Below are 26,694 nucleotides of genomic sequence, written 5' to 3'. Positions count from 1 at the left end.
TGCCCAACATAAGTTTAGCCTGGCCGGAGCCCACACCCCAAAACTCCTCCCAAACTTCAGTCCCAGAGTTGGCATCCCCACATCACACCCCAACCCTCAGCCAAACTCCCTCCCAGATCGCCCACCATCCTACACCCCAACGCTCCTGCCCCAGGCTCCGCACAGAGCTCCCTTCCTCCCACCCTCCCGAACCCCTTGGCCCCAGCCTAGAACCTGCACCCCCAACCCCGTGTCCCAGCCCGAGGAAAGTAAGTGAGGATGGGGGAGAGCAAATGAAAAGGGGGTCGTGGAGTAAGCAGGATGGGGCCTTGGAACAGGGGTAGGGAAGGGACGTGGCCTTGGGGAAGGGGAGGGGCAAGGGTGTTTGGGTTTGTGTGATTAGACAAATTGGCAACCTTGCTCCCCCAACCCAGGACAGCCATAGAAGTGCAGCCAGTCTGGGACATTGGGCGGAGGGGCATGTGTGGAGCTAGGCTGGGCCCCTCCAGGTGGTCCTGAGGGACCCAGCCAGGGTGGGGGCAGGGCCTTGCCTGGCTGGTCATGCCTAGGGTAGCTAACTCTCTAATTCCTGACAACCAAACACCCTTGCTCCAGCCCCCCTCCCCATTTCTGCCCCTAAGACCCCACCCCTAAGGCCCCGCCCCCCTCTCACTCTGCTCCCCCCCCCCACACTGCTCCCTTGCCACCCCGTCACTTGTCCCCACTCACTCACCTGTCCCCTGGGACCTGCCAGGCTGGGAGGAGCTGACGCAGACCCTGCCAGCCCAGTGGGAGCATCGCTGGGGCAAGGAGGGGAGTCTGTCCCCACAGCAAAGGGACAAGGCAATCAGGCCACTGTGGGGCAGAAAGGGGCAGACAGGATTTCCCCTGGCTGTGCCACCTCGCTCTCGAAACCTGGCTCAGCCACTGTGCTCAGGTGTCAATAGCTCCAGCTGCAGCCACATCTCTGCCCAACCCACTGGCAGAGGCTGGTTACTGTGGCCAACCAGCCTTTTAGTGCTCAGTCTGGTTGAAAACCAAACCCTCCTCACACTGCTCCCAAAGAATCCGCTGCCCTGGGGCTGGCTGGGTGTATGGCTGGGGCAGGGCACAGGGGAGTGGATCTCTGGGGGGTGCTGGGCTAGGAGAGGGTGTGAGGGGAAGTTGGTGTGTTCTGGAGTGTGAGGAGGCATCTGGGGTAGTTGTGGGGATGGGGCTGTGGGGAAGGGCCCTGATCTAAGGCCTGAGAGTTCTGTGTGTGGGATCTGTCGTGGGGCAGAGGGTTGCTGGCTAAGGCAGTGGGGCAGCAGGGCTGGGAGGACACTGGGCATAGAGCTGGGGTGGGGGTGGGGAGGCATATGGCACAACATGAGTCCTCCTCCCAAGAGCACCCGACCAAGTGTGTGTCTGACACCAGCCAGTTTACAAGCAGTGCCCTCAGGCGGGGCTGGGCATAGCAAGGCTGCCCTGCCTTGCCCCTCGCTTCAGAGACTGACCTCCCTGTGCCCTGCTCCTTTGCCCACACGGAGGCCCACAAATATGCTTGGCCCTGGTCCCCCACAAGGCTTAATCAGTGGGAGGGATATAAAAACAGCACTCTGCTTCCAAGGGCTCTAGTCTGAAACACTATGTTTCCACAGCAGCTTTATGTCAGAATAAGCTACTCTGGAATAGTTAATTCCAAAATCACCCCTCGTCCCTGACTACACAGCCCCTATTTTGAAACACCTATTTAGAAATAGGTGCTATTCCTCATAGAAGGAGGCTTACCAATTTTGAAATAAGCCGACCGCTATTTCAAAATTATTTCCAAATAGCGGTTGCATTGTGTAGACACTCGCCAAGTTATTTCAAAATAGCGGACGTTGTTTTGATATAACTTTGTTGTGTAGACATACACTTAAAGACTAACAAAATTATTTATTAGGTCTCACTCTTAAAGTACCAGGAACTCCCTTTATTTCATACTTCAGTCTCGCCTTTGTTTCTGTAGGGGTTAACAAAGGAAATCTCTGTGAAAGAGGAGTCCAAGACCTGCCATGCATTAGTACAACCTCTTCCTCAGCCTGGAAAGGAACAGTTTTACATTCACAAATTCCAAACCCCAGGGAAACCAGTGGACATTTTTTCTATCGACTCTGATAGGTTTGAGATCAGGGCCAAAAAGAACTCGATGAAAGGGTGGGAAAATGCATCAAAGGTCTTAATCCATTGAAAAAAAGAAAAAATCTAGAATGGAATAAAGAAACTCTTTTTAGAAATTATGCATTGTTCTGTTTGATATTTTTCATGTTTTCTGTACATACAGTGCAGCACATAAAGCAGCCAATGAGATAATACAGTTTGTTTCTTGTCAACCAAATCGTGCTCTTATGTAGTGCCTTGATTAATCAATTAGCCACAAAATTAGAAAAACACATCACCTAGCTGTGAATGAACTATACTATATATCTCCCAGTAAATACAGCAGTCTTGACTTGCTCTTTGCTTCTCTGATATAAATAAACTGTTAAACTTCTCTATCAAACTATAAACAAGTTTTTGCATTGTCATTGGTAAGCATGCTAGTTGCAGGGATGGAACAACAGGGCTTGGGGAAAGAGGATCATTGGTATTGTTTCCTGCCTTGCAAATTTAGAACTGGCTTGAGTGTGCAATGGAATCACATCAGTTGCAACAGTTTATAAGCAGGGGTGAAAAGTGTAGGGCTATGTCATCTTCTGGTGACATCTACGATGCAGCCTGGAGCTGTTCTCCTGTTTGATATAGAAATGCGGTCTATGCTCAAAGAATAGCACATAAGGCTTTCCCTCGCCACAGAGCTCAAAGCCTTTTGCAAAGGCAGGCATCATTATTCTTGCATGTACAGATAAAGAAAATGAGGGACAGGGTGATAAAATGACAGGCCCAAGGTCACACAGTCAGTCAGTGTCAGAACTTGGAAGAGAGTCCAGGAGATTCTGATTTGCCTTCCGAGGGGCCACATACTCGCATGGACTGCCATCTCCATGGGCTGAATCTCACTATTAAAGAGGAAAAGGGAAGGACTATGATTCCTTCTGTTGTAGGTGTGGTCCTCTACCGCTCTAAGCTTGAGCAGCCTATGGGTCACAAGGACTTGTGCAATCTTGTTGATGGTTAACTGCGGCAGAGGAACAACAATGCACACATGCGCCCTACTTCACAGGCAATCGCCCCTGCAGTACACTGGATGGATAGGCAGGAGGACCTCTTTCATTAGTCACTAAGTGCTTGCATTCCGTGAGGGAACTTGACCCTCTTGGAAATTTACAAGATGCCCTCATGTCTCTCTGTGACTTTCAAGGCCTCGTGCATGCTGGCTGCAGACAGCCTCCTGTTGATGTTCCTGTACCTGCATCGGAGAAGGTTCCAAAAAGTAGTCCTTAGATCGCGGTTGAAGAAAGCATAGATTAGGGGGTTGATAAGGGAGTTGGTGTAACCCAGCCACAGCAGGGTCCTTTCCAGCCTCAGCGGCATGCAGCTGCACTGGATGCCACAAATGAAAGGCCGGGCCGTAGACATCAGGAAGAAGGGGAACCAGCAAAAGGTAAAGGCCCCCACGATAATGCCGAGGGTCCTGGCTGCTTTCTGCTCCCTTTTGAAGATGGAAATGTTCTTTCTATCTTGCCTGAGCAGTTTGGATAAGGTGGCACATTCCTCCACTGCTTTGCTGCGCTTGGAGCTGTGATGGCCTCGGACGCTGACATCCATGCAATACACGCCTTCCTCCTCCTGGTGTCTGGGGAAGTTCATGAACTGGTGCTTCTCTGCACTGACCTTGGCTGCTTTGTAGATCTGGCTGTACATGACAAGCATGACCGTCATCGGGATGTAGAAGGCGACCCCAGTAGAGTAGACTGTGTAGCCAAAGTCCTGGCTGATAAGGCAGACCCTTTCAACATTGACGTTCTTAGCCCAGCCAAACAGAGGTGGAAGCGTTATGGAGGCAGAGAGAAGCCAAACAATGAACACCATTTTGGCCATGAGTTTCCCATTTTGTCTTACAGGATATGTCAGTGGCCGTGTGATCCCCAGGTACCTGCAAAACAGATGCAAAGCTGGTCAGGTTTGTTTTTTGGTTCCCAGGAAGGTGTGAGTAGTCAAATGTATACAGAAATCCTGGTAAGTGTCAGCTCAGTCATAATGAGAGCTCGTTGGAAAAAACTTTTTTTTCCCCTCCCCATGGCGTTTTTCCCCCCACCTCCAAAATGTGGTACAGTTGCCCAAAAAGGAAAAGAAATATTTGTTGGAACTATCCATGCGAAATTCCTGCTTTGTAGTGGGGAAACCCTTGAATGTCCTTTAAGAAATGCCAGTGCAACACTTCATGGGAGCTGTAGTCCAGATACTTCACGCACCCACGGTTTCTCTAGTTTACATTCCCTAGCTGGACTACACTTCCATGATTCTTCACAGTAGTCCCTTTAGAGCCATCATGGTATACCACAGGAACCCCATTCACAAGGTGCATCATAGAAACTGTATCTGGTTTCAGACGCAGTTGGAAATCATAACTTACTTTGTGAAAACCAATTATTTCATCACAAACCCAATTTTCCACTGAAATTATTTTATGGGAAATTTTCAATGATCTCTAGTCACAACAACTCCCATCATCCTATCACGCCAGCAGGTAAGAGCCCAAGCCACAAGGTGTAACTTTTTCCATTACTTCTGTCAGACTTAGGGACAAATTCTGCTCTACATTACACCATTGTAAATCAGGAGTAACCCTAAGTGAAGTCAAGGGCATTGCACCCACAGACAGCACACTTCAGCCCTCGGGCTTTGTCTACCCGAAAGTGGATGAAAACTCCAGAACTAAGATCCCTTCCAGCCTTCAAAGTTCAATCCTACAGACTGTTGTCAAAAGTGCCCCAGCCGTCTCTCAACACAGTACAAAAAAGAGAGAGAGAGGGGCAGACCCGCATCTGGAAAGTGAATGTAACAGAGTATGAGTTGGTAAAACTTACTTGCCCAAGCATTGAAAGAAAGAGATGGGCAGAAAATGCATTCCAATAGGGTAGTGGAAGAAAAGACGGGGTTAAGTAACCTTCCCTACCTTTTTCTTAAACCTTCTCCCACCTACCCATGGGAAATATATCCCACCTAACCCCTCCCCTCTCTAATTAGCCACATTCTCTAAGGCATTCAGGAACCAAAACACATAGGGAGTCTATGGATCTACGTCAACATCTTAAGTTGTGCCTAGAGAAACAACTGAAGCTAGAGCACCCTATTGAGAACTGGTGCGTGTACACCAAGGAAGCCAATCATGTGACGGGAAGCTTCCAAGTAGTATCCCAACATGAGCTATATTCTAGGATTTGCAACTGGGAGCACCCAAAGGCCCGGGTAATTGATGAATTCATAGGTTTTAAGGGCTGAAGGGACCTGAATTATTATCTAGTTTGATTCTCCTGCATAACAAAGGTCACAGGGCCTCCTTCAACCAATAATTTTTGCATCGAGACCACAATTTTTGTTTGAGCTACAGCAGATGTTTTAGAAAGACATCCAGTTTGGGGTTAAAGACCTCCAGTGATGGAGAACCCACGACACCCCTAGATTTGTTGTTCCAACAGCTAATTACCTGTCACTGTTAAAAATGTGAACCTTATTTGTCATCTGCATTCATCCAGCTTCAGCTTCCAGTCCCTGGCTCTCCTTAGCTACGTCTACACGTGAATGCTACATCGAAATAGCTTATTTCGATGTAGCGACATCAAAATAAGCTATTTCGATGAATAACGTCTACACGTCCTCCAGGGCTGGTGCCGTCAATGTTCAACGTCGATGTTGGGCAGCACTACATCGAAGCAGGCGCTGCAGGGGAGCGTCTACACACCAAAGCGTCCCACATCGAAATAAGGGTGCCAGGAACAGCTGCAGACAGGGTCACAGGGCGGACTCAACAGCAAGCCTCTCCCTTAAAGGGCCCCTCCCAGACACACTTGCACTAAACAGCACAAGATCCACAGAGCCGACAACTGGTTGCAGACCCTGTGCATGCAGCATGGATCCCCAGCTGCAGCAGCAGCAGCCAGAAGCCCTGGGCTAAGGGCTGATGCACATGGTGACAATAGAGCCCCGCAGGGGCTGGAGAGAGCGTCTCTCAACCCCTCAGCTGATGGCCGCCATGGCGGACCCCGCTATTTCGATGTTGCGGGACGCGGATCGGCTGCACTTGCTCTACTTCGACGTTCAACGTCGAAGTAGGGCGCTATTCCCATCTCCTCATGAAGATAGCGACTTCGACGTCTCACCGCCTTATGTCGATTTCAACTTTGAAATAGCGCTTGCCACGTGTAGACGTGGCGGGCGCTATTTCGAAGTTGGCGCGGCTACTTCGAAGTAGCCGGCACGTGTAGGTGCGGCTATTATGTCTTTTTCTGGTAGCTTTAAGAGCTGTCTGCCGTCAGACATCTCTTGGTTGTGTACATATTCATAGACAGGAGGATGTTACTTCTTAACCTTTCTACGATACACTAAATAGATGGCAATCCTTTTGTCAACCATGGCAAACTCTCCCCCCAAAGGGAAAAGTCATCACTAGAACTGACAACATTTGTCACTCAACAGCTGTTTAGATGAAAAGCATTTCTTCCCACCAGAAGTAAAATATCAGAGAAGAACTTGCAGATGGGGTGAAATTTTGGTGTGTTCTGACTGCAACATTTTAAACAAATTTTGCTGTAAAACCCCACAAGAGTGAAGTACATCTCCTCCTCTTCCCGTGCAGTACAAGAAAAATAAGGGTGGGGGTAGGAAAGGAGGGAGGGACAGAAAAAGGGAGAAAAAAAATCTCCTAAACACTTTTAAATAAACCCAAAGGCCCAAAAAAAAATTTTTCAATACAAGAACAGCCATACTGGGTCAGACCAAAGGTTCATGTAGCACAGTCTCCTGTCTTCCAACAGAGGCCAAAGCCAGACGCCCCAAAGGGAATGAATAGACCAGGTAATCATCAAGCGATCCCTCTTCTGTCACCCATTTCCAGCCTCTGACAAACAAAGGCTAGGGACGCCATCCCTACCCATCCTGACTAATAGTCATTGATGGACCTAATCTCCATGAATTTATCTAGCTCTTTTTTCAACCCTGTTAAAGTCCTGGTCTTCACAGCCTCCTCTGGCGAGGAGTTCCACAGGCTGACTGTGCGCTGCGTGAAGAAAAACTTCCTTTCATTAGTCTTAAACCCGCTGCCCATTCATTTCATTGGGTGAGGAAAAGTGATTCTTTGGAATTTTTTCTTGAAAAGGGAATAATTTTTTCAGCCTGCAGTAGTCACAAACACCTAGCAAAATGCAACTGCCCACCATCACCATTCCCTGCAAGCCGAGTGCTTGGGCAGCCCCCCAGGAGAGATTCAGACACCACCCTTCCGGTTACCAGAATGCCCCACAGCATCCACAGCCGGTGTGCATATGCCTTGGAGCACAGAACAAACTTTATTCCCTCCATGGGTTAAAAAAAAAGATTGAGGGAACACTGCTCACCATGGCTACCTCAGGGTCCAGGAAATCTAGCAAGAGACTCACTGAGAATCAGTGGGCACAGCTCGTCAACAGAAGTAGCACTGTAACCACTGGCACGACCTCCAACCCTCTGAGCTGAGCACCAGCTAGTTTGCTCTCGTCCACTCTCCTCTTCCAGGCCAGGTCTACACTAGAACGTTTAGTTGACCCAGCTACATTGCTCAGGTGTGTGAAGGATCCACACCTCTGAGCAATGCAGTCAAGCTACCGGTGTAGTCAGCTACCACCTTTGCAAGCTGGTAACTACAGCAATGGGAGAACCCCCTCGGGGTAGCGAGCGGTTAGGTGGACTTGTTCCAGCTGCAGCTGTAGCATGGGAATAGCGTAAGTGGACAGCTGCATTCTGCTGATGGCACCACAGCCCAAGACTCCCTCTGTGTACACACAATGGAAAGGAGGACATGACATAATGCAATGACAAAGAGCCATCTGGGCTGAAGAGTGGGTGAGCCATACTCAGACATTCGCCCCCACGATGCCTCGCTGAAGAGAAGGAACAGAGTCAACTCCAAGGAAAGAAGCAGATGGTGTAGAGTCATCACATTTCACTCATATCTCAGGAAGATGTTAAACGGAAGAGACTAAAGCTAGAAATTTTAAACACAGCACAGATTATTCGCATTCAAGAATTCTGAAAGAGCTGGCCCATTAATGTTGATTATCATTAAGCCTTAGAAAGTTGCAGAAGATTGGAAGAAGCTGATATTGTGCCCTTATTTTAAAAGAGTACATGAAGTGACTTAGGTAATTAAAAGCCTCTTCTTCTAAGACTGATCCCAGGCAAGACAATGGAGCAGCTGCTAGGGGGCTTCATTAATAAAGAATTAAAAGAGTATAAATTAAGCCAAACAACATGAGTTTATGGACAATAGCTCTTGTCAAACTAGCATAATGTCTTCTTCAGATGAGACTACAGTTTGGGTTGATATGATTAATAGTGTTGATGTCATGTATTTAGACTACTTGTAAAGTATTTGACTTGACACCACACAACATTTTGATTAAAGAACTAGAACAATATAAAATTAAATGGCACATATTAAATGGATTAAAAACTGACTAAGTAACAGACCTGGAGAACCAATAAGCAGATGTATTCCTACTAGGGTCCCACGGGGTTTGGTTCCTGTCCCCTATGCTAGCTAACATTTGGTAAGTTAGTTGCAAGAAAACAAAACAATCAAGTTTGCAGATGGCACAAAAATTGGGGACTGGTAAATAATGAAGAGGACAGATCACAAATGGGTGATCAGTAAGTGTTTTAATGTGGAGAAATGTAAAGGTATAGATCTAAGAACAAAACACATAGGCCATACTTACAGGCTAAGGGCCACTATCCTGGAATAAAGTGACTCATCTATGAAAAAGATTTCAAAGGTCATTGTGGGTAATCAGCTGAACATAAGCAACCTGTGCAATGCTGTGATCAGAAAGACTTATGAAATCCTTGATTGCATAAACAGGGGCATCTTGAATAGGAATAGAGAGGTTGTTTTGTCTTTGTGTTTGGCGACCACAACTCTATCCCAATTCAATGTTGATTGGATATTGATACATTGGAAGGGTTCAGAGAAGAGCCACGAGAATGAATAAAAGATAATAAAACATGCCTTATGGTCATAGACTCAAGGAGCTCAATCTATTTAGGTTAACAAACAGCACATTAAGGGGGAACTTGATTGCTGTTTAGGAGCAACTATACACAGAATAAATATTACATAAAGCTTCATTAAATCTAGCAGAGAAAAACACAACAGGATCCAATGACTAGAAGTTGAAGCTAGACACGTTCAGACTAGAAATAAGGTGTAAATTTTAATACTGGGAGTAATTAACCACTGGCAAAATTTACCAAGGGGTGTGAGAGACTTACCATCACTGATCATTTTTAAATCAAGATGGGATGTTTTTCTAACCTCGCTGCTGTAGGAATTATTTCATACAGTTGTGACTAGATGGTACAACGGTCCTGTTTGGTCTTTGGGTCTATGAATCTCCCTACACCTGTCTCTCAGCTAATGTCTAAGCAGCAGAGTTCTGAGAGGACTGCCTTTGCCAGCTTACTGTTTAGATTGCATTTGTCAGGTTGGTAGCAACCTGCATAACAATGGGGTGAAATAATCAGCCTCTCCAGGCAAAACAGAAGGCTTTGTTGCCTGCCATGTGCTCTGCCAGCATCACTTATCCCTTGACTCTCTCACACTCACTGAAATGCCTACAAATAATGTCAAACAAAGACCTGGCTTTGACTTCTATTGGCGGTGCTGCCCTCCGAGGCATTACGCTTTCAAACACCCTGAAGAGATCTCCAGCCTGTATGGATTATGGGCCCATCTATGTTTAGGATGTAAAGAAGAAACCAGAGTTAACATATCTCTGCCAGAGGGGTAGTCATGTTAGTCTGTAGCTTTACCAAAAAAAAAAAAAAAAAGCAGTCCTGTGGCACCTTAAAGACTAACACATTTATTTATTAGATAATGAGCATTCATGAGTAAAAAACAATAATAAGTGGATTACTCAGCAGACACTGAAGTTGGTACAAGAGAAGAGAGTGTTGAAGCTCAGAAAAGATGTTTCCGAGATGGCAGAACAGTAATATAGGGTGAAATGCAATGAGTTGAGGAAAGCAGCCAGAAAGGATAAGGAGAAATGGTTAGAGGAGTAATGTGAAGACATAGAGAGGTATTATGGCGAATGTAAGACCAGGAAGATGTATAAAATGATTAGGAATATTAATAGGAAGTGGCAACCAAAGCAGATGGTGATCAAAGATGAGAACGAAGAAGTTCTCATGACCTCTCTGTTACTATTCAAGGAGAAGATAGTGCAGCAATGGACGAGATATTGAACCGATCTATACAAAGCACAGTTGAACCCAAGTGTCTCAGAGAGACTGATTGAAGAACTGAAAGATATCGGCATTGTGCATCTACAGCAAGACCGATATTTTGAAGCAGGAAGTAGAAAAAGCAGTGAAATGAATAAAGAACAACAAGAGCCCTGGAAATGATAAGATCACGGGAGAGACAATCAAATACGATGAAGAAAGCATGATTCAGGAAATACACTGACTATGTAATATAGCATGGAAAGAAGGGAAGGCCCCTAAGGAATGGACAAAATCTGTGCTAGTGACAGTACCCAAGAAATGAAGCACATTGGAGTGCAAGAACTACAGAACGATTGCCCTAACAAGTCATCTAGGTAAGGTGCTGATGATGATACTGACTAGAGATTAAGATCGCAGATAGAAGAACATACAGCAGATGAGCAAGTGAGGTTCAGAAAAGATAGAAGTACCATACAGCACATATTGGCACTAAGACTGATAGCGGAGAAAGCTCGACGAAAGAACAAGAACATATACACTTGCTTGGTTGATTTTCAAAAGGCATTTGACAGTATAGATCAAAAAGTGACTTGAGCCATGTTGGAGTCGTATGGAGTGGATAGCAGACTGATACAGTTGTTGAAGGACATCAATGACAATGCAGAAGCAGTGGTGAGAACAAGCAGAGAGTTGGGAGGTTTGTTTAAAACAAGTAGAAGCATGAGACAAGGAGATCCAATATCACCAAGTATCTTCATCACACATCTGGAGGGAGCAATGGACTAAATCAAGGAAGAGGTAGAAGGGATATCTGTGCATGAGAAAAAGATTAACCACTTGAGGTTCGTGGATGGTATAGTTATCATTGAGGAAGATGAGGAGAAGCTAGCAAAAATGGTGCAGGTGCTAAACAAAGAAGGGAAGCAGTACGGACTTATTATGAACATCGATAAAACGAAAACAATAGTATTTGGAGATAAGGAAATAGGAAGGAAGATCAGGGTCGATGGTATTGAACTAGAAAATGTAGAGAAGTTACATATCTGAGGAGCAACGTAACGTATGACCTAGCCTGTAAGAAGGAAATAGCGACTAGAATAGCGAAAGCAAGAATGAGTTTGAAGGTGATGGATAAGATCTGGAAAAGCAAAGTGATTAGCTTAGGAATGAAGCTGAGCATCCTGAAAACGTGTGTATTCAGCTGTATGTTGTATGGCTGTGAGACATGGGTGATAAAGAAAGGTTCGAAAAGAAGAATATTGACGTTCGAAAGGAGCTGTTATAGAAAGATTCTGAGAACAGGATGGATGCAGAAGGTCACCAATGAGAAATTATATAGAAAGATACGGCCGAAAGAGAACCTGCTGCAGAAGGTTATAAAATGGAAACTACAACTATATGGGCATATTTGCAGAATGAACAATGAATGAAAAATCAAGACTTTGGTATTCGGTATAATGGACAGTTCAAATAGGAGAGGCAGACCCCACAGAGAATGGATAGATGTAGTAGATTGGTGAGGAGCTAGTCTACAGAAACTAAGCCACTCAGCACTGGACAGGGAATGATGGAAAGGATTAGTGAGAGAGGCATCAGACACCAACGGGCGCTGAGCCCACAGTTATTGATGATGATGATTTCATGGGTAAGGCCCATTTTATCAGATTTGACGCAAAAATAAGAATACAGGACATTATCTATCTATCTATCTTAGATAGATAGATAGATAGATAGATAGTGAGCAGGGAGTGGAAGAGGAAGAAAGGGAAAAAAAGAGGGGGTGAGGTTACCTGTCATAAATAGGACCCGTGGAAGAAGTAAATGAAGTGAAGTGGGATGGGGGCCGTTCCTGTGAATATCAAATGTGGCAAAATTGCCCTTGTAATGCATAAGATAATCGAGATCTCTGTTAAGCATGAGGTTAAATGTGTCACACTTACAAATTAATTCCAATTAGATGTAACCTTTGTAACCTAGTGGTAAAATCCTTTTGTGGTAGGATGACCATTTTAAAGTCCATTACAGTATGTCCTGGGAAGTTAAAGCATTAAACGCTTTTTTGCCTATTTTTGCTCCAAATCGGAAGACATGGCTCTTACCCAGGAAAGCTCATTACCTAATTAAATTGTTAGTCTTGGAAGGTGCCACAGGACAGTTTTTTTTTTTTTTGTGGCGATATTATCTGCTTCTTATAGCTTTCTTTGAGTGCACCAGAGTGCAGGGCCAACTACAGCTCCCTAATTCTCTGTCCCAGCCCTGGTGTCTGGGGGCTGCTCTAACTTGTGCACCTGACAAAAAACAACGAGGAGTCCTGTAGCTCCTTACAGACCAGCAGAGTTATTAGGGCATACACTTTTCTGGTTAGAACCCACTTCATCAGAGGGACTGGAGTGGAAACACCAAGGCAGGTATACATGTAAGAAAATGACTGCAAAAGAAGGAAGTTACTAGCTATTGTAAATTAGGGTGATTAGTCAGGATGATTGTGGCCATTCAGTATAGCTGATGGAGAGATGTGAATGGTCATCGAGGAGAAGTTGCCTCTGTAGAGTGTTAACTAAATAAGATCCTTATTGAGGCCTAACTGTATGGTATTGAACTGGCAGCTGAGCTCCAATTCAGCTGCTTTCCTTTGTAATGGAGTTTTGAAGGTTAAGGATAGCTACTTTTAAATCCTTACTGAATGCTCAAGTATCAAGCTGTGTTTCAGCCGTGCCCCTCTCTCCAGCAGCCTGCACGTTCTGCTGGAACAAGGGACCATGGAAGGCGGCACAGGAATTGGTTCAGTGCCTGCACTAGAGTAAGTGTCTGTCTAGGAGGGTACTTGGGGATGGCTTCTGCATCCTGTCCCTGGCTGAGTCATGAGAAGGAAGTGGATCAGAGCACAGAACCTGTCTTAAGCTCTTGAATAGCCACTAGCTGTTGTCTAAGGCAGTGGTTCCTAACCTTTTCAGTAACGTGGCACACTTCAGTGGGACAAACAATTCTACGGCACACCCACTTTTTTCAGCTGAACCGATTGCTCATAAACGTCACATTTACTTACATTTACTGTAGTTACAGTCTTACTAGAGAGGTTAGCAACATGGTAGTGCACAGAACAAGTTAAACAAGGATCAAATGTATTAACATTTCAAGTTCACCGCAGAACACACCACCTTTGATGGCGAGCGCAGACACATTTTCTAAATCTCCACAACTCAACTATTTCTAATTATCCACAGCCCTAAATCTGTTGCACATGCAGCATTCAGTTCAGGCATCTGAATTTCACCATTTCTCTTTATGAATTTCATATTTGTAAAAATATTTTAAAAGTGGAACTCTTATTAAATAATTGAGCCGATAAAGTAATTAAATGTGATGGAGCAGAGCAAAATGCAAAGTAAACATCAACTTTCTGGGTTGGGGGAAACCTGGGCTTGCCAGTGTGCAAAAAGGTGGGTGAGTTGGGGTGGGGGAGGCAGCTCTAAAGGGAAGGCTCCCCTCCCCACCAGCCCATTGGAGTTGAGACGTGGCATTTGTTAGGCCTCTGGTTAGGCCTTAGTTGGAGTGTTGTGTCCAGTTCTGGGCACCGCATTTCAAGACAGATGTGGAGAAATTGGAAAGGGTCCAGAAAAGAGCAACAAGAATGATCAAAGGTCTAGAGTACCTGACCTAAGAAGAAAGGCTGAAAGAATTGGGCTTGTTTAGTTTGGAAAAAAGAAGATTGAGGGGGGACATGATAGTGGTTTTCAGGTATCTAAAAGGGTGTCATCAGGAGGAGGGAGAAAACTTGTTCTTCTTGACCTCTGAGGATAGAACAAGAAGCAATGGGCTTAAACTGCAGCAAGGGAGGTTTAGGTTGGACATTAGGAAAAAGTTCCTAACTGTCAGGGTGGTCACACAGTGGAATAAATTGCCTAGGGAGGTTGTGGAATCTCCATCTTTGGAGATATTTAAGAACAGGTTAGATAAATGTCTATCAAGGATGGTCTAGACAGTACTTGGTCCTGCCATGAGGGCAGGAGGCTGAACTCAATGACCTCTCAAGGTCCCTTCCAGTCCTAGCATTCTATGATTCTATGAGTCTATGATTCAAACCCACAGCAGGGAGGGAGGGTGAGCTCCCCACCAGCCCTTTTGGGCTTGGAAGCAGCATTTTAGCTTCCTCCCAGCGCGAACGGGCTCCTGCGGGGTCGGCATTTCCCCTTGTAGTGGCTCTGCAAAGAGCCACTGTGAAGGGGGGAAATCTAAGCCAACGGCTTTTTAAACCTACAAGCGTTTTAAGCAATTCACCCAGTTTCCTCAGAAGCCGACACATTTCTGATTCATTTAAAATGCTTTAAAAAGTGGAAGTTACACATTAACTGGTGTGAAGACAGCTGTAACCATAGCTAGAAGACAGGCCGATAATTGCATTTCATTGGCTCGTTATTAGAAGTAGCTTTCTACAGCAGGTGCAGCAACATGCATTGTGCTGCCGCAGCCAGAGAAAATGGATACTTGAATGCTATGGACTTTGCCGACTGGTTTCATAAAATGGGGAAAATACGATGAAAACGGTCAGAGTTTATAAGTAGGCCCAGATGTTTTACAGAGTCCTCCACCCCCATCAACTGACAGAAGGTACAGTCCAAAAGCAGCCACGGTCACTTTGTTTTCTGATTCCATTTGTCAGACAATAAGCAATCACATTGCCTGATGCAGGGGTCAGTGGCAATTTGGGCTATTTTGGGGGGGGGGGGGGGGATATTTATACAGCGCAGATGTGCCACACTTTTTTGACTAGTAACAGAGAGTAAGCCGTGCTAGTCTATACACTATCAAAACAAAAAGCAGTCAAGTAGCACTTTAAAGACTAGCAAAATAGTTTACTACCTAATAAACTTTTTTGACTGTTTATTATATAGTGTCCACATCTGAAAGCCTACTGGGATTCATAGGCCTGCTGAGTCACCATGGACAAACCGCTTTACACTCCATGCCTCAGCTTCCCCACCTGTAAAATGGAGATAATGATACTGCCCTCCTTTGAAAAGCACATTGAAAATTTTTGATGAAAAAGGGTGGGTATTATGGTTACTGCCTGAGTGCCATTATTAATGGCTCCCCCACGGTAATGGAAGGGGAGGAAGAATCCTGTGACACTTGACAGGCAGCATTACAATCACTGGGGAGTGCGGGTGTGTCAAAATGCATGTGCTATACAGCACTAGAATCCTAGCACCATCTTTCATCCCATGAGTGCCAGGTAAACTTAACTTTGGGTAGATCTACACCGACAGCAGTGCGTACAGAACAGACTGTGGCCGGCAACTAACACACGTCAAAATAGTCCTGTAGCTAGCAAGGTTCTGCTTAAGCCAGCAGCGTGTGATGCACCTGAATGTATACCCTATCCTATTAACTGTGCTTTGTGAGCTATCCTTTAAATCAGCTTCTGCACCAAAGGACTGGAAGATACCTAATGGGATGCCAATATTTAAAAAGGGCTCTAGAGGTGATCCTGGCAATTACAGACCAGTAAGTCTAATGTCAGTACCAGGAAATTTAGTTGAAACTATGGTAAAGAATAAAATACTCAGACACACAGATGAACATAATTTGTTGGGGGAAAAGTCAACATGGTTTCTGTAAATGGAAATCAGACGTTACTACTATACTACAGTTCTTTGAGAGGGTCAATTAGCATGTGGACAAGGGGGATCCAGGACATATAAGCCGTGTCTACACGTGCACGCTACTTCGAAGTAGCAGCACTAACTTCGAAATAGCGCCCGTCACGGCTATACGTGTTGGACGCTATTTCGATGTTAACATCGACGTTAGGCGGTGAGACATCGAAGTCGCTAACCCCATGAGGGGATGGGAATAGCGCCCTACTTCGACGTTCAACGTCAAAGTAGGGAATGTGTAGTCGTTGCGCGTCTTGCAACATCGAAATTGTGGGGTCCGCCATGGCGGCCATCAGCTGAGGGGTTGAGAGATGCTCTCTACAGCCCCTGCAGGGATCTATGGTCACCGTGTGCAGCAGCCCTTAGCCCAGGGCTTCTGGCTGCTGCTGCTGCAGCTGGGGGTCCGTGCTGCATGCACAGGGTCTGCAACCAGTTATCGGCTCTGTGGATCTTGTGCTGTTTAGTGCAAGTGTGTCTGGGAGGGGCCCTTTAAGGGAGCGGCTTGCTGTTGAGTCCGCCCTGTGACCCTGTCTGCAGCTGTGCCTGGCACCCTTATTTCGATGTGTGCTACTTTGGCGTGTAGACGTTCCCTCGCAGCGCCTATTTCGATGTGGTGCTGCGCAACATCGATGCTGAACATCGACGTTGCCAGCCCTGGAGGACATGTAGACGTTATTTATTTCGATGTCTCCACGTCGAAATAGGCTACTTCGATGTAGGCTTCACGTGTAGACGTAGCTATAGTGTACTTAGATTTCCAGAAAGCCTTTGACAAGATCCCTCAACCAAGGCTCTTACGTAAAGTAAGTTGTCATGGGTTGAGAGGGAATGTCCTTTAACGGACTGATAACTGGTTAAAAGACATGAAACAAAGGGTAGGAATGAATGGCAACTCTTCAGAATGGAGAGTGGTAACTAGCGGTGTCCCCAAAGGGTTTATACTGGGACCAATGGTATTCAACCTATTTATAAATGATCTGGAAAAAGGGGTAATCAGTAGTGTGGCAAAATGTGCCGATTATACCAAACAGCTCCTGATAGTTAAGAACAAAGCAGACTGTAAAGGGCTTCAGAAAGATCTCACCAAACTAAGTGACTGAGCTACGAAATGGCGAATGGAATTTATGTTGCTAAATGTTAAGTAGTGCACATTGGAAAAATAATCTCAACTATACATAACAAATGATGGTTATCACTACTCAAGAATGAGATCTTGGAGTCATTGTGGACAGCCTTCTGAAAACACTCACTCAATGTGCAGCAGCAGTCATAAATGTAAACAGAAGGTTAGGAATCATTTAAAAAGGAATAGAGAATATCTCATTGCCTTTATATAAATCCATGGTACACCCACATCTTGAATACGGCATACGGGTGGTGTCGCCTCAGCTCAAAGAAGATGTCTTGGCATTGGAAAAGATTCAGAAAAGGGCAACAAAAATGATTAGGGGTTTGGAATGGGTCCTATATGAAGAGATCAAAAAGACTGGGGCTTTTCAGCTTAGAAAAGAGGAAACTAAGGGGGGATATAATAGAAGTCTATAAAATCATGACTAGCGTGGAAAAAGTGAATAATGAAAAGTTATTTCTTGTTCCCATTAACATCAAAACTTTGAAATTAATTAAATCAATGGGTAGCAGGTTTAAAACTAATGAAAGAAATAGTTCTTCATGCAGTGCATAATAGGCCTGTGAAACTTGTTGCCAGAGCACGTCAGCTGTGTCTACACGTGCACGCTACTTCGAAGTAGCGGCACTAACTTCGAAATAGCGCCCGTCGCGACTACATGCATCGGGCACTACTTCGAAGTTAACTTCGACGTTAGGCGGTGAGACGTCGAAGTCGCTAACCTCATGAGGGGATCGGAATAGCGCCCTACTTCGACGTTCAACGTCGAAGTAGGGACCGTGTAGATGATCCGCATCCCGCAACGTCGAAATTGCCGGGTCCTCCATGGCGGCCATCAGCTGGGGGGTTGAGAGATGCTCTCTCTCCAGCCCCTGCGGGGCTCTATGGTCACCGTGGGCAGCAGCCCTTAGCCCAGGGCTTCTGGCTGCTGCTGCCGCAGCTGGGGATCCATGCTGCATGCACAGGGTCTGCAACCAGTTGTCGGCTCTGTGGATCTTGTGTTGTTTAGTGCAACTGGGTCTGGGAGGGGCCCTTTAAGGGAGCGGCTTGCTGTTGAGTCCGCCCTGTGACCCTGTCTGCAGCTGTGCCTGGCACCCTTATTTCGATGTGTGCTACTTTGGCGTGTAGACGTACCCTCGCAGCGCCTATTTCGATGTGGTGCCGCGCAACGTCGAAGTTGAACATCGACGTTGCCAGCCCTGGAGGACGTGTAGACGTTATTCATCGAAATAGACTATTTCGATGTTGCTACATCGAAATAAGCTATTTCGATGTTGGCTTCACGTGTAGACGTAGCCGTCAAGACCAGGACTTTAACAGGGTTCAGAAAAGAGCTAGATACATTCCTGGAGGTTAGGCCCATCAATGGCTGTTAGCCAGGCAGGGTAGGAATGGTGTCCCTAGCCTGTGTGTGTCAGAAGCTGGAAATGCATGACAGCGGAAGGATCACAAGATGATTCCCTGTTCTATTCACTCCCTCTGGGGCACTTGCAACTGGCCACTGACAGAAGCCAGGAGACTGGGCTCGAAGGACCTTTGGTCTGATCCAGTGTGGCCGTTCTTATGTACACACACTGCTCAAGAGGCCCAAGCAGCACCTCCAACCTCTACACTGCTATATTTACCCCTGCAGTATCTCAGTGCCACAGCTTTTCCCTGCTGTGTGTAGATACAAGTACACTCCACGCTCCCACCAGCGTACAAGTGGCCTGGAGGTGTTATTACCTGTTTGGCCTATATGTAGTTAATGTACCCATACTGAGGTAAACCCAGACGCATTCAAGACTCTCTTCGATGCTTTTCCAGAGAGGCAACTGGTGTGGGATTCTGCAGGGGCACCACCCCTGAGCCCCTGCCCTGCCCATATCCCCGTCCCATCTTCTCCCTGCCCATGCTCCACTCCCACTGGTTTTGTCCGGGGAAGCGCCATCCTTCTGGTGAATGTGGGGGCAGTACCTTGCTCCTCCTCCAGAATGGCCCAGCACTGATGGAGGATGGGAGAGGGGGCAAAACTGGGGGTGCATGTGACCCCCTCTGTGCATCCCCCACGCACCAGCTCTGCTTTTACACATATGCTTGTGAGCCTGCGTGGCCTGTACTGCAGGGGATTTCAGCACTTTGGAACGGATTGGTCAAGCAAAGAAGTGGGCCCCAGTGCTCCACCCTTGTTTGGTATCGAACTCAACCGCCCGCTGAGGGCCAGAATGAGGCTCAGGCATCCTTTAAGATGGTGCATAGCAGTGGACAGCACTGATCAGACATGCCCTCGGCATCTCTGCACCAGCGTGGATTTCACACTGGGTCCTTAGTGTCTAAAATTCCCAAGTGTCTGGCTGGTGCTGTGGCTGGCCAGTAAAAGGGGTAATTTTTTCCTCTTTCTCCCTGCCCTCCAAAAATCTACTGCATTCCTTAAATAAACGTTAAAGGCCTAGGCAGTAACAAATCTCAGAAGGATAGCTGTGTTAGCCTGTATCTGCCATGGCACCTGTACAATCTCTTATCTTCATAGAATCCTAGAACTGGAAGGGACCTTGAGAGGTCATCAAGTCCAGTTCTCTGCCCTCGTGGCAGGACCAAGCACCATCTTTATCATCCCTGTTAGATATTTATCCAACCTATTTTTAAATATCCCCCAGGATGGGGATTCTACAACCACCAGAGGCAATTTATCCCAGTGTTTAACTACCCTGACAGTTAGGATATTTTTCCTAATGCCCAACCGAAGCCTCCCTTGCTGCAGTTTCATCGGGGCGAAGGAGAATAATTTTTCTCCCTCCTCCTTGTAACACCCTTTTAGGTATGTGAAAGCACTTCAGAATAGGTTAATCTAAAATCCCACACCTGAGCACCCCAGAATTTAGATGGGTTACAAACCCATGTGTGGATCTGGACCAGATGGTACCGCCTTGATCCCATCTCTGTTTATAGTTAGCCGCCCCTAGGTCAGGAGCAGGATCTGATCTCCAAAACAAGGGGCATTTTTGGGTAAGCGGAGGAGAACAAATGAACTACAGCAGCAATGCAGCCCATTCAAGACCCTTCACAGACATGCCCCATCATGGAAATCTATATAGACCCCATTAGTGAACAGGAAAACTCCAGGAGAAGCCAGAACACAAGAGAGAAATCAACTGGGCCCCAGTGCAACCTGATCCACCAAAGGCAGACACTCTTCATTGCTAATTAAATGGTTTGTAAACAGAAGTATCACAGAGGTAGCCATGTTAGCCTGTATCTTCAAGAACAACAAGAAGTCCTATGGCACCTTATAGACTAACAGATATTTTGGAGCATCAGCTTTCATGGGCAAAGACCTGCTTCATCATGCACCTTCACGATGAATCATGCATCAAGTGGGTCTTTGCCCACGGAAGCTTATGCTCCAAAACATCTGTTAGTCTATAAGGTGCCACAGGACTTCTTGCCGTTTTGTGAACAAAAGACAGTTTACAGAGGAAGGAGGCTGCCTGGGGAATTACTGACCATTTCCCCTGCATCTGGAATAGCCTAACTGAGCAAATCCTAGAAACCAGGCTCTGGTTTGGCTCTGAGTTGGCTCTGAGTCTTCAGCAGTACATGACAGAGTACCTGGCAACATTATTTTAAACTAATGACACTCTAAGTCAGAGGTCAGGCCCAGCAGTACTCTTTAACACAGTATATCCATATCTCTCTAAAATTCCTCACTTATTCTCCTGGCTCTCAGCTTTCATTTAAAACAAAGTTGTGTTTTGTTGAGCTGTGATGGTTCAAAAGAAACAGTTGGCCCCAGTTTCATAGACTCCTAGGGGGCTGGAAGGGACCTCAGGAGGCCATCGAGTCCAGCCCCCTGCCCCAAGCAGGACCAGCCCTTCCTAATTTGCCAAGCTAGCCCCTGAAGATAGGTCTACCAGAGAGCTTGAAGCAATAGGAGAAAGGTGTGAACTGCCCCACCTGTAAAGAGAATAACTCAGAAGCCCAACGAGGACAGACCTGAGAGGGAGGCTCATAGGATGCTAATCTCTAACCCTCCTTTTCCTTTCTTCTGAAGAATGAAATAGTTAACAGTGCCATGCCACATTTTCCCAGTAACCCCATATGCAGATGGTGGGGGTAGTTCACAATACTCTGAGCCAGACACTGTAAGTGATGTCTCATGTTGGTGTCACCAGCTTTTGGGAAACTGCCACATATTGTCCCCCTTCCATGTCCCCTCCCCTCCTGGAGAAGGGACCCAGCCAAAAGACCCTAGCAGAGTGCATGGGCACATTCAAGTGTCACCACCCACGAAGAGCCCAGGGAGATGCACAATCATCTGGAGAACATCTGCACTCTCTGCGGTGAGCAGCATCACGTTCTGGAGACTCACGTAAGCACAGCTTGGAAGAGCAACCAACATCTTCCCTTCGTCACCTGATTCAGACATGTAGGGGAAGGTCGTGAGCCTAGGTTGTAGCTCACAGAGCTATCACATGCTTATTGGAGCAATCAGAGAAGGAGCAGTTGACACACATCACAGAGTGGCTGTTACCGTGTTCATAGATGTACAAGTTGAACTTCTCGTGTCCAGAACCCTGGGGACCGGAATGGTGCCAGATGAGATAATTTGCCGGTCAATACTGTCTAGCAGCATTACCAAAACTTCCACTGCTTATTGGGCTCTTAGAAGACATGTACAGGTAAATTACAGCTAAATAACAGCACAGAACACAGCTAGCCAGGACTGGTGGCTGGAAACAAACTTTATGGGACCATGGGAAACTTGGCCACACCCATGATAAGTGGTCATCTGACTAATTAAAATCATGCTGGATTATGGAATTTGCCAGACAAGAGCGTTCTGGATTTGAGAGGTTCAACTTGTATTAAAATTCCATTTAATGGTTACAATGAAATAGATCTCATTACAAACCCCAGTGACATGGGATGGTTAGACCCCATTTATTTTTATACAAATCAAAAGGGGCCTTTGTTCACAGGAATACAATTCTCTGGTGAGCGGCCCATTCCGGTTACAATTTGAACCCCTGGTGTATGGATTTTTTTTTCCTCCTTGAATTGTTTGCTGTTTAGTTAGTCACCAAAACTTTACTCCCTCTTTCCAAAGGGATTTACCAATCAGCAATGATGGGGTGGGGTGTATAATCATGAACAAGCAGCAATTTACTGGTCCAGATGGATTCACTACAAGGTACAAATTAAGCATTCATAGGAACAACCTCAGCTCAGCTGCAACTTCTGATTGTCACTGCTCTTTACTTGGTCACCCAGCTGAGCTAACTGAAAGCACAGTAGTCACCTCACTGTATAACATCACCCCCTACCCCAGCCTCTAAGGCAGCACCCTGCTAGTTCCCTTTTTCTGCTTTTTCGATCTAAACGTAGCTCACGATCTGGCACACAGGAAAGAACAATCAAGGCAGAGGAGTGATTTGTTTCACTCACCATCGGGAGACTCATTTGTTGACTTCTGCAGAGGATTAAACAGAGGATGTATTTTTGTGTGTCAGTAAATAATTGGGGGAAGAGGGAAGCAGGGAGCAGGTGGAGAGAGAAAGGGGTGGGTTGGTTGTTTTTAACTGATTTTGGCATCAGGAATTTCTCAATGGATGGCTCACAGGCCCTGATGCTGCCCTGCGTTACGACAGCTTTGCATCACTCATGGCAGAGGTAACTCTTGTTCCCAGTTGCGTAGGCGATGCAGAGCTGCTGCAGCAACTCATATACCAACCTCCCACACTCCCCCCCACCTAGTCAGGGAGCAATCTGGAGATGGGTACAGTAGCTAGAGTTCTCTTCTGCACCAGAAATCCCCAACTGGGAGAATGGCTACTCATGGCTGCAGGCACCCAAGGTAATTTAGAGCAGTCCTGAGGTTGCTCTATTTTACCAAGCCAATCGAATGCACATCTGTCTCCCTCTACACCTGAGCTGTGCTGAGCACTCAGATCAACTCACATTCTGTTCTATAATCCCCAAAGCCCAAATTCTGAGCAATTGCTTCTCCACTGAAATCAATGACTGTTACAGGAACTCAGCCCTATTTAGGATTTGGCCCTGTTGCATTTTCTGGATTAAAATGCTTTCTGGCCACTGTAACCAGCAGTTCCCTGAAATCCTGTGTCTGTTATCAGTGATGAAAGAGGACAGGCCAAACTCCACAAATTTTTTGCTTGCTCTGGACTTGTGCCTGCTTACACCACCAGTGAGTTTGGCCCAGATGGTCAAAATTAGTAAGTGGCATGAACTGCAGTTAATTTTAGTAAGAGATCTGTTCTTTTTCATGTTCACTTCTTGGTCTCTATTGCTCCTTGCAATGGTGGCTTTTAAAAATTGTTTTCGAATTCAAGTCTGTCCACTTTATTAATTAAAAAGAGGAGGTGGGTGCATTTTAAAGGCAGGTCTATTTCATTTTTAAGCTGTCCCTGTTTTAATGCTGCACTCATCTAAAATCCCCAAAAAGCAAAAATTCATATATTCCACTATTTGTATATAATTTTTAAAACAAGTGATATAGATTTTTTTCTGCTTTGATCTGTGCTTCTGTATTTTAAACACACTGCCTTTAATTAATTAGCTCTCTTGCAAAAAACCCACTGACACAATAAAACTGGGACTAATGAAGACTTCAATTTATAACAACAGTTTTCTAATCATTTTGGGTTTAATATAAGGGCTGTTTGCCATGCTCGGAATACTCAGCAAAGCTGGTTAATCATGGGCAATGGTGAATTAGCAGGAGTGGCCCGCTAATATTCAGAAAGGCTGTAAGAATACACATTGTTTCTTGTTTGCCCAGGAAAAAACACAGCCCCAATGGAGTATCAAGATTTTTCAATGAACTTCCTACTTTTTTATGCAGTTGCACACCGGGTTGGACTTGGACATGGAGGCTGATGAGTGATTCTTGTCCATTGGGAGAGCAGGAAGAGGGGCTGGTGTGGGGAGGATGGGTGTCAGAAGGGTGCCACATTTTCAAAAGTGGGTGGGCCATATCCTCCCACTTTTTACCAGCCATAAGGGCAAGTGGCAGGGGAAGGGGGAAAGACCGGAGTGAATGGGGGGTGGAGTTTGGGGGAGAAGAGAAAGCACCGGGGCGAGACTCCAGAGGGCAGAGTCCTTAGGAGAAGGGGCAGCACAGAAGGCAGAGCCATGCTTTGGGTACCTGTGGACCCCCCCCCCACTTTTAGGGAGCTTCTGCCACTTCCCAGGGGAGGCTGGCAGCAGGAGACCAGGTCCCTTTCCGCACTGACTTGAGCAAGTCATGCCCCATTTTCCCCAAGCCATAGAACGGACATGGCCACACACCCACCTTGGCACAGATTCTCAGCCAAGCTCCCTTCAGCCAAGCCCGGCTGCCACCATTCCACACAGAGGTGCGAAGGCCTGCTTACCTGTCCACGCTGATGACACACAAGGTCATGATGGACGCGGTGCAGCACATAACATCCATGGCAATGAACACATTGCAAAACACCTTCCCGAACAGCCACTCGCCTCCCACCAGGTCTGTAATGATCACGAAGGGCATGACCGCGAAGGCCACCGAGAGGTCAGCCGCTGCCAGGGAGACCACCAGGTAGTTGGAAGGCTGCCGGAGCTTCTTGACAATGCACACCGAGATGATGACCAAGCTGTTCCCTGCGATGGTCATTAAGGTGATGACGGAGAGCACCGTCCCGATCACAATCTTCTCCGTGTCCCCATAGAGCAGGATCTCCTCCCCACAGTCCGTAGAGTTGGTGAGGTTGGAGGACAGCAGGTCTGGCTCAGCTGGGGCCGAGAATCCCTCAGTCATGGGTGGATCGGGCAGTGACTCCGGAGTGGGATACTTGTGCCCTGTCGTCTCCACAAAGAGAGGACCCTGCTCCATAAACTGATTGGGGAGGACTCTCAGCATCATCCTTTCGGCTCATGGCAAGGAGGAACAACCCCAATGTTCTCCCACGGCTTTCCCGGGCGACACCTACAACACACAGATTTGGGGTTTTGTTTTTTTTTTCCACATTCCTCGATTCTTTTTTTTTTTTTTTTTTTAATTTCTCCTTCGGCTCTAAATCTGCAGTGCCAGCCACTAGTTAACGCCTGCGCCGCCGGAGTCACTCCCTGGCTTTTTCAACACCCCTCCAGCCGGTCTGCAGGAAGCTGAGTTAACCACCGCTAAACTTCCAGCACACTCCTGGCCACTTACGGTGCCAAGGCTGCCGCTGGGGACATCTCAGGCCGGAGGGGGGCGGCTGGTATGAGTGCGTGCCAGAGAGCAGCACCCGTCACCAGAGCCACACGTGCGCCGCGCACTTGAAACCCCATGCCGCGCACGCAGCCCCCCGGGCTGAACGACTCCCCCCGTCTCCCTGCTGCTTTCCTCCCCCTCCGGGCGGCGGAGCAAGGGACCCGGTTGCCGCTCAGCCAAAGCCGATGCCTTAGAAACCTGCTAACCTCTAAGGCGCCGGGGGAGCTGCTCCGGCTGCAATCCGCTCGGCAGCCTCGCAGCAGCCGCCACTCGCTCCCTTCCCGACCGCGCCCCCTCGGCGGGGGGCAGCAGCGGCTCGCCGACTCCCCCCCCCCGCCCCCCTGCTGCGTGGGGCTCGGCCCCAGCCCCGGCTCTGCCCACCCGGCGATACCTCTGTGGGCGGAGCCCAGCCGGCGCCCTCCTGCCCGCGGCATCTTCCAGGGCTCGCCGGCGGGAGCTGCCTCCCCCCGGCCCCGGCTCCTTGCAAGCAGCCCGCGGGCGGGATCGGGCACCCCGGAGCGCAGCTCAGCGCCGGCCCCGCCTCCCTGCGCCCCTCCCCGGGGTCTCCGGCCCCCTGCCGGCCCGCCTGCTCCCGAGCACACGCGCGCCGCCCCAGCGCCAGGCGCGGCGCTCCGGGCTGGGGTGGGGGATGCAGTCCCCGCCCTCCCGCGCCCACCTCGGCTGCCCTGTGCGCCCCGGCGCGGGCCGAGAGGTTTTACAGGGATCTTGCAAAATCCTCCCCCCTCTTGCAGCCTTCCCAGGCACCTGCGTCCCCCAGAAAAAGGCCTCTCAGGCAGCCAGGGCCTGGGGGAGCGGGGGCAGGGGCGGATCCGGAGAGGGGGCAGGGAGGTGCAGCTGACAGTAGGGAGAGGCACACTCAGCCCATGGCTGCAGGTACCTCACCTCTTGGCTCCATGTGCTCTGGGGACTCTCCGTCCCTGGGGCTCTAGAACAGCAGGCTGGAGTGCAGTGAACCCCTGGGGCTAATGAGGGGGAAGGTTGTCCGCTAGTCCCTTACATTGGAGGGTTTACTGCCCACCCGCCCCCTGGCTCCCCCTGCCCCAGCCTCCCCCACCCCCAAAAAATAAAACCCCGCCTCTCACTGGGGCCACCACCCACGGAGGGGCTGCTGGACCCCGCCATGTGGCTGGAGGCCCTGGGCCGCCTAGCTGGTGCTGCCCCGCTGTGGGACTGGAGCTGTCTCACTGCCTGTGGCTAAAGGCACCCGGCCACACAGCCCTCTGCTGGAAGCACCACCACAAGGCCTGGAGGAGCTGCCGCCACTCATGCCTGGCGGCTCTGGCAGAGGAGATGGCGGCTCCTCCAGG

The 26,694-nt window shown here is 47.7% G+C and overlaps 1 protein-coding gene across 2 annotated transcripts; it reads right to left on the bottom strand.

The window, feature by feature from the left end:
- Positions 1–2,029: 2,029 nt before the first annotated feature.
- Positions 2,030–25,874, bottom strand: LOC142011925 (5-hydroxytryptamine receptor 7-like). 2 transcript variants are annotated; one of them, XM_074991659.1, is made up of 3 exons: positions 25,758–25,874; positions 24,528–25,099; positions 2,030–4,039 (listed from the first exon to the last, which is right to left on the bottom strand). In XM_074991659.1, exons 2-3 carry the CDS (start codon positions 25,034–25,036, stop codon positions 3,268–3,270), a joined length of 1,281 nt encoding a protein of 426 aa, XP_074847760.1. In that variant the 5' UTR covers positions 25,037–25,099; positions 25,758–25,874; the 3' UTR covers positions 2,030–3,267. The 2 variants fall into 2 exon arrangements, with proteins under 2 accessions (XP_074847760.1, XP_074847761.1); XM_074991660.1 differs by lacking the exon at positions 25,758–25,874 and having other exon boundaries at positions 24,528–25,141.
- Between the last annotated feature and the right edge of the window lie 820 nt (positions 25,875–26,694).

This window comes from Carettochelys insculpta, chromosome 4 (genome assembly GCF_033958435.1).
Source record: "Carettochelys insculpta isolate YL-2023 chromosome 4, ASM3395843v1, whole genome shotgun sequence".
Taxonomy (NCBI): domain Eukaryota; kingdom Metazoa; phylum Chordata; order Testudines; family Carettochelyidae; genus Carettochelys; species Carettochelys insculpta.
The sequence above is the reverse complement of the archived record's forward strand: the minus strand, read 5'-3'. Positions and strand labels throughout refer to the sequence as shown.

Bases quoted from the DNA above. Each gene is read 5' to 3' on its own strand.
- LOC142011925 (XM_074991659.1), bottom strand. From the start codon at position 25,036: ATGATGCTGAGAGTCCTCCCCAATCAGTTTATGGAGCAGGGTCCTCTC. The intron at 4,040-24,527 runs GTAAGCAGGCCT...TCTGTTTTGCAG, and splicing joins TGTGTCATCAGCGTGGACAG to GTACCTGGGGATCACACGGC.